This window comes from Drosophila novamexicana, unplaced genomic scaffold (assembly GCF_003285875.2).
Source record: "Drosophila novamexicana strain 15010-1031.04,08,12 unplaced genomic scaffold, DnovRS2.1 tig00000387-arrow-pilon, whole genome shotgun sequence".
Classification (NCBI taxonomy): domain Eukaryota; kingdom Metazoa; phylum Arthropoda; class Insecta; order Diptera; family Drosophilidae; genus Drosophila; species Drosophila novamexicana.
The window spans coordinates 1476015-1483954 of NW_020824800.1; the positions used below are offsets into that span (position 1 = coordinate 1476015).

Here is a 7940-nt window from a genome sequence, read left to right on the forward strand (position 1 = left end):
GATAAGTGCCTGGTCTACTTAGTGGTAACAATTTTTCTCTCCTCCACTAGAGCCAAGCCAAAACATATTCTACTTTTTCTCATAAGAAAAGCAATTTATTTGTAGTGTAATCTACAATTAAAGGTGCGCGTGTTGAATTTGTTATGTGCATTTAATTTGTTACTAAAAATTGAGACCATAATAACCGTTACATTGTTAAGGTAAGCGCGAATACCAATTGCAAATTGGTCAATAGCTCGTCGGCGTTTTCGCGACGCCCGGCACAGACACAAACATGCATATGTATGTACAAGACATATCTTCAAATGTGTGTGTGTGTGGTTCTCGTGCTTTGCAAAGAAAATTTATATCGGCTTGCAAAGGCGCAATCTGCGTGAGTGAAAATCAAAGCTGCTTTAAATTAAAATGCTATTCATTTACAGAAACGTTTGGCGTTGTCAGCAGCACCGACTTCTCCAACTCTGCAAACAATCAGCGGTCTACGTTAGTGCAAAACCAGCGCAACATCAAACTAACTTGAATTACACCACCAACAGCGACGACCCGGCAGAGGGAGCGATTTTCAGTCACGTAAGTGCGGCGCACAGCTAGCTTGGCATCAAAGCTCATGTTTTTGTTTTTTTTTTCTTACAACAGATCATGAGCGGTCGGTATCGCGGTGGTGGCGGTGGCGGAGGAGGAGGTGGCCGCTATGGCGGTGGGGGTGGTGGCTATGGTGGCGGATACAACGATTTTGATAACTATCGCGGCGGTGGAGGCTGTGGAGGAGGCGGTTACAACGACAATTTCGGCCCTGGTCCGAATCCCTTCAATAGTAAGTAATTTATTTCATTGGAATATTATGAATTGCAACAGCAATTAATGCCTGCACAGTTGACAAAAATGTCAACAACGATATCGTTATCGAATCAAAAGTATCGAGGTTTCTTTGAATAAGATGTCATTGCTCAAGTAAATTAGAATATCTTTGCCAGACATTTTTAAGTTTCTCTAGCAAATTGTTTTCTGCTTAATTTTAAAAATGTATAGATTTTCAAAAGGTTTGTATAGCCTTTCCGAGGCCTCTTTAGTTATACCCCTGCATAATTGTGTCGTAAAATGTGCAACGATAGGAAGAGAAATCCTCGACTCACCAAGTATTATATGTATACTCCTAAATCTATCTATTTGAAACAATCTTCAATTAAATTGCTTCATTTTTATTTAATTTTTTAAGTGGGACCCAACATCTCAGGCAATGATCTGATGCATCTGATGAGCGCGATGGCCAGCAATTTTAGCATGAACTCGCAGCCACCACAGCCCATGCGCCAGAGCTGTGGAGAGCTTCGGAATCATCACTGTGGCATGTTTGTTGAGCTGTCTGGGCGCCTGTTTAAAAAGCGCGTAAACCGTTTTGCTGAGTTACGCGATCGCAATGGCGGCGCCTGTCAGCTGGTTGTTTTGGAAGACAAGCATCCTCGTGTGGCCCGTCGCATGAACAATATGCCCGAGAACACAACTCTGACCATTGTGGGCCAAGTAATGAGAAGGCCCCACAACTCATGCAACCAGACAATGCCCACCGGCGAAATTGAGGTGGAGGTACAGGACATACTCAGCATACATTTTCCGGCCAGCGGCACGAAACGTGCTGGCGACAAGCGCACCTACAGCACCATGGCCCAGCAGCAGAGCAGCCTGGGCATCACCAGCACCGAGTACAAAATTGCCAGTGAGTAGCGATGATACGTACATATAACATGTATAAGATGACTATAATTCGTGTTCCTTGCAGAGAATGAGAATATCTTAAAGTACTTTGAGAATCGTGATCTCACCTGTAATGATTTGCGCCGCGATGATGTCGGTAAAACAGTCACTTTGGTTGGCTGGATACCCTCGACCAAAAACAACAAGTTCTTGCAGCTAAAGGATGGCTACGGTCAGACTCAGCTCATGATCGAAGATCAATCTGTGAGTAACTATATAATTTTAGCTAAATAATGATTGGAAATAAGGTTGCAACTTATCAAACATTTTCACAAAATTTCTCGCAATGTTTGGTATAATGTTTTTCTTAATTGCATCAACTTGTATTTTGTATTTGTATTTATTTAAATATCTAAGAGCCCCCTAAAAACATCATTTCAAGGGAGTTCCTGTCATCTACAAAAGTCCTTCTACGTCCTTCTGATATAAATATTGCTGTTCTTTGTTTTAGAAAAATTTGCTAATAGATAATTTTTGTATCTTACAGCTAATGGACACATTTCTGTCTACACCAGAGCAAACTGTGCTGCAAATCGTCGGCAAAGTGCTGGGCCGGCCAAAGGCAAACATAAACTTGGTAGGTGGATGGGTTAATTTAGCCATTCCGAAAGCTTCTGATTTCTGATCTTCTTTTTTCGCTAGAAATACGACACTGGCGAAGTGGAAGTCAGTGTTACCAATGTGAAGGTGTTAAATCCCGACGACCCCTATGAGGGTCCTATCAAGGTTAAAGAGAAACTGCAGAAGATGTCAATTGATGATCTCGATGCCGATGAGGCTGCTGCTGTTTCAGCGAATTCTAGCAGCGCCAATAATGGCGAGGGCGATGTTCATGGCAGCGAATCGGCTGCTCCTGGCGCAGTCCAGACAACTGCCGAGCAGCAGCGTGTAAAAGTGGCGGACACCAACAAATTTGCAGATCGCACGCACAACTGTGGCGAACTGACATCCAATGAAATTAACGAAAAGGTGGTAATATGCGGCTGGCTGGAGTTTCAGCGCATGAACAAATTCTTCATACTGCGTGATGCCTACGGCCAAACGCAGGTGCTCATCTTGGCCAGGACAAAGGGCCTGGAAGAGTATGCCGATTCTGGCGTGCCCATTGAATCGATTGTGCGCGTGGAGGGCACCGTCATACCACGGCCAGCGGCCACCATAAATCCAAAAATGACCACAGGACATGTTGAAATCGAGGCCGAAAAAGTCGACGTACTCAATGCGGCCAAGAAGAATCTCCCCTTTGAGATACGCAAATTTAATCGTGCTGGCGAACGCTTGCGCCTCACGCATCGTTATTTGGACTTGCGCTTTAACGACATGCAGCATAATTTGCGTCTGCGCTCGGCGGTTATTATGCGCATGCGCGAATATTTAATTAACTACTTGGGCTTTGTGGAGGTGGAGACGCCAACGCTGTTTCGTCGCACGCCCGGCGGTGCCCAAGAGTTTGTAGTGCCCACACGCAAGGCGGGCCATTTCTATTCACTCGTTCAGAGTCCACAGCAGTTCAAGCAGATGCTAATGTCCGGTGGCATCGATCGCTATTTTCAGGTGGCCAGATGCTATCGCGATGAGGCCACACGCCCGGATCGTCAGCCGGAGTTTACACAGCTGGACATTGAATTGTCGTTCACCAGCCGCGATGACATAATGCAACTGATTGAGGAGACGCTGCGCTATTCGTGGCCAAAGCATTTGCCCAAGCTTCAGACGCCATTCCGGCGCATCACTTATGAGGAGGCCTTGGAGAAATATGGCACCGATAAGCCGGACACACGGTTTGGTTTTCTGCTTAATAACGTCTCGGACATTGTCGATAAGAGTGACAATTTCAAGGGAAAATTCGACGACTTTGGCGCCTATGCCATTGTAGTACGTGCCAGCGAGGCCTTTTGGAATGGTGCCGCCCGCAAGCATTACGAAAGCCTGAGCAAAGTGTTCTCGGGCACGCTATTTGTGCGCAAATTTAACTTTGCCAATGACGTGCAGGAGAGACTCACTAAATTACTGGGAACTGAGGTGGCAACCGAGATTATTGAGAAATTTGATTTGGAAGAGAACGATTTGCTCTTCCTGTGCATTGGACCCAAGGTGGAGACGGTTAGTAATGCGAAACAATTAGTGTTATCTTGATGCCATCTTTAGCTTCGTTTTTGTATTCTCCACAGCGCAATTTACTGGGTCGCATTCGGCTGGACTATCACGAGTTTCTCGTGGAGAATGTAAAGACCAAGAAATCCAACGACTATCGTTTTCTGTGGGTTGTCGATTTTCCACTATTTGAGCGCAACACAGCCACAAATCAGCTGGAGAGTGTGCATCATCCGTTCACGGCGCCGCTTGTCGAGGATTTGGATAAGTTTGCAACCAGCTGCGACAATCTTGAAACGATTCGTTCCGAAGCATATGATCTGGTGCTAAATGGACAGGAGGTGGGCGGTGGCTCCATGCGCATACACGATCGCGATATGCAGCAGTTCATATTGGAGCAAGTGCTAAAGATTCCCCACGATCATCTGTCGCATTTGTTGAGCGCCCTGGAATCTGGCTGCCCCCCTCATGGTGGCATCGCCTTGGGCCTGGATCGTCTTATAGCTATATTGTGCCGTGCGCGTTCCATACGCGATGTGATTGCATTCCCCAAGTCATTAAACGGGCGGGATCCACTCTCCAATGCACCAGTGCCCATATCAGAGGACGAAATGAAACTCTACCACATCAGCGTGCAACAGGCCGACGCGGAGGAGGACGGTGCTAGCACCAATGATACAGCACACGCTCAGGAGGATGATGATCCAGACGCAGTGCGTGCACCACCATCGCCCATGTCCGGCACCAGCGACACAGAGCAAGCCAGCATGGATGTCGATGTCAAGAACGAGCCTGTCGACGAAGTGCCAGCACCAGAAGCAATAAATATCGACGATAAACTTGAGACTGCGGCGCAAGCTCCACAACTCTCGCCAACAGCCATAAAAGAAGAGCCAGCCAAAACGGCCGAAGACGAAACACCAACCCCAACACCAAAACCAACAGCAGGTGCTGGAGCAGCGGCGACGGCGGCGGCTTCAACAGCCGCGACGCCAGTGACGCGTGCCAAACGCGTAATCAAAAAAAAAGTGTAGGGCGCCTCATTTCGCAAGACGATCAGCAGCGGAGATAAAGATACGACTTAGCATTTTATCCATAAGCTCAAATAACACATGTAACGGCATGTTCAGGATGACGACGAGAAAGTCAACAACCAACCAAGATGTCACCGCTCTAATGCCTAAAATCAGTCAAACCAATGCAGTGTGGCGCCGGAGGGCGGATCCTATTAAATTGTATTGTAAATACCATTGGGGCGCAGTTTTGTGCTCTCTGGTTTAATGCCCATCTATCCATGCAACCCTCTCCTAAGCGGATGCTCTTCGCGCGCCCGCCCACCAACATTCGTAAGTCCATTTTTAATTATATGGCGATTTATTACAATTTACAATATAATTATGTACGAACTGCTATTGTATTGCGATTTGTTAAAAAAAAAAAAATACAATAACTCCATTAATACGGTGCTTTTACTCGTATTACATTCTCGTAGGGGCACTCGGTCCATAACTGGGCAAAAATGTTAAACTTATGCATTATACTAATTAGCTTGTGACATAGGTTTGGTTGTAGCCAAGGCTATTTTCTATTTATCATAAGCGAAACCTTAAAGTAGATTTGATTGATTAGAACAGCAGTACATATTTTTAAAAAAGTATTTTTTCTATTTGAAAATATTGCAAAACTTGCACACTGCACTGCCGATATATTAAAAAAAAATAAAAACATTGTGGAATTTGAAATATGTAAATTGTGTGGCTTGTTTAAAGTTTTTGTATGGAAAAATTTCCAAAGTGAAAATATGAAGTCTTTTTGAGAGTTTAGGGAATACAAGCCTAAACAGCGTAAATATATAGTAACAAGTCGCTATATAATAATATAATAATGTATAATAATAATATATGACTTACTGGCAAGGGAGGATAGCTAAGTATAGATAAAAGCTAGTGCACCTTTGGAATGCTGAATATAGTGTTGTCTATGTGGCCATACGTAAGATTGCGCCTGTAGATCCACCAGTCGAGTGGCTTATTCAATTGACGATCATCCATGTCTGCAGATTCCGTCGAATACGGTTCCTGCTCCTCGACGGAGTCGTCGCTTTCGCTGTCCTTGTGCGGCGGAGGACTGTAGCTGGTCCAGTTCTCATAGGGATCCTTTGCATAGGGCGCCGATGGCAGATTGTTAAAATTTGTGGCCAGCTTGCCAAACTGATCGATGTGCTTTAGCAAAGGATCAACGCTCTGGGCAGGTATCTTGAGTGTCAGCGCGGGTGTGCGCGGATGTTTCACGCCAAGCGTGGGCAAGTCCGTCCACTTGCCCAGCGCATAGGGTGAGGTATCGTTGGTGTCTATCAGAAACATGCCACGCGTGCTGTGGCGTATGTTGTCACCGGCCTCCAGCAGATAATTTGTGGGCGGACACATGCCCAGCAGATAGGGGATGTAACCACTGCAGGCCCAGCCCCAGAAGCCTTTGGGCGAGCGTATGGACTCCAGGTAATAAGCCATCGCGCGCTGATGGCTGCAAGCAAATGAATCTGCAAGAGACATTCGTGAATTAATCAATTTTTCTCATCTTATCTTCAGCATATGCACCCACTCGTCCACTGCTGTCCCGTGCAGCCAGGCTGTGAAATGCCACCGTTCATGTAGAAATCAGCATGGCCGCAGCGCTCCAGCTTGCCCTGGACCAGCGCATTTGTGTGTATGACATCGACGAAGTCGGCATCGCTGGGATCCAGTTTGTCGTTGAGACCGGCGGTAATAAAAAGCGGCATCGCCGGATCCAGGCCAGTGATGCGGGGCAGCTTAAAGGATTTCAACTGGCGCGCTATATAGTTGGGCACCTGGGCACCCAGCGAGAAACCAATTATGTGTATATCCGTGTTGCCTGCCTCCACCAGACGCTCCACCAGCTGCGCAGCACAGGCTCCCGCTTGCCGTGTGTTGTGCACGGCGCTTATATAGCAAGGCCCGGGCGCCAGCACGCTCCAGTCCACATAGATTATGTTGTGCTCCGATTTGGCCAGGTATTCTAAAGAGAATTTCAAGCATATTGATAATTGTAAACATTTCATAGTTTGATAATATTATAGAGGGAGTTTGGGATAGGTATCTTAAATTGGTTTGGAAACTAGTGAAATTCCGATTTAAATATTCGACCTACACATCGAGAGGAGAATAATTACTTCCAATTTCAAGACAACATTTGTTCTTGGCGTTCATTTAGACGGATAGGCGGATAGACTACGGACGGATGGACATTCGGACCTAGCTGATCAAGAATATATATGCAGGGTGCCTGTTACAATTTTGTTACTCTTACTCTTACTCAATTTTGTTAGAATTATTCCCATTATTTGCTCACCGTTTCGCATTTGTTGAAGCGGGTTGAGAAACATGTCGGAGTTGTAGCCATGTATAAGTATCTTGGTGGGATGTCGTGGATTAAAGAAGGAGTCGGTGAGATTCGACTGTTCTGACGTCTCAGCAATGTGCAGACTTTGACGATCCATGACATTGTGACGCGTGTAAATATAATACTTAACATCCGGATCGGGACAACTGCGTCCTATGGCCCATTTACAGGGTCCGACGGTAATATCCCGATTGCTGGTGGGCTTCGATGTCACCGGAGCTGCAGTTGTTTGTTCCGTAAGATTATCCAAATGTGGCGCGGATTGGGTTATAAAATCAAAGACAGACGCGCCACGGCAGCTGCAAACTATCCCAAGAGCTGGTCTTATTTTAGGATTTGTTTTTAAGATCGGGCAGTCACTTACCCAAAAGCAGGTAAGCCACCGCCAGCAGTCTGTGACTCATTTCGAACATTTGCTTTTGAATGCAATTGCAATTAACGTATTTAAATTACAGCGGCACAAGCTGTGCATTGTCCGGAAATGTTGGAGAAACTGAATGCCGGCCCTCAAGCCGATGACCATTTTGGCCAATCTGCAGTAAGTTGTAAGCGATCGAGTGTGTGTCTGTTTTTATTATAAAGTGAGAGTTGCCAAAGAAACCAGTATGAGTGCCCTTTTCGGGAGTGAACGACTGCGAGATGCCCCAGGCCCAGAGACGAGCTGCCGTTACAAG

The 7940-nt window shown here is 46.0% G+C and overlaps 2 protein-coding genes across 4 annotated transcripts; one reads left to right on the plus strand and one right to left on the minus strand.

The window, feature by feature from the left end:
• The first annotated feature begins 119 nt into the window (after positions 1–119).
• Positions 120–5478, plus strand: LOC115759867 (aspartate--tRNA ligase, mitochondrial). Of its 3 annotated transcripts, XM_030700976.1 has the most exons (8): positions 120–200; positions 423–570; positions 637–814; positions 1217–1714; positions 1778–1956; positions 2240–2329; positions 2395–3855; positions 3924–5478. In XM_030700976.1, exons 3-8 carry the CDS (start codon positions 640–642, stop codon positions 4878–4880), a joined length of 3360 nt encoding a protein of 1119 aa, XP_030556836.1. In that variant the 5' UTR covers positions 120–200; positions 423–570; positions 637–639; the 3' UTR covers positions 4881–5478. The 3 variants fall into 3 exon arrangements, with proteins under 3 accessions (XP_030556836.1, XP_030556834.1, XP_030556835.1); XM_030700974.1 differs by lacking the exon at positions 120–200 and having other exon boundaries at positions 367–570; XM_030700975.1 differs by lacking the exons at positions 120–200; positions 423–570; positions 637–814 and adding an exon at positions 968–1040.
• Positions 5479–5768: 290 nt separating this feature from the next.
• On the minus strand, positions 5769–7717 carry LOC115760041 (phospholipase A1 member A). Its single transcript, XM_030701209.1, has 4 exons — positions 7631–7717; positions 7216–7572; positions 6448–6882; positions 5769–6385 (listed from the first exon to the last, which is right to left on the minus strand). The coding sequence occupies exons 1-4, from the start codon at positions 7677–7679 to the stop codon at positions 5790–5792; spliced, it is 1437 nt and encodes a 478-aa protein (XP_030557069.1). The 5' UTR covers positions 7680–7717; the 3' UTR covers positions 5769–5789.
• Positions 7718–7940: the final 223 nt, after the last annotated feature.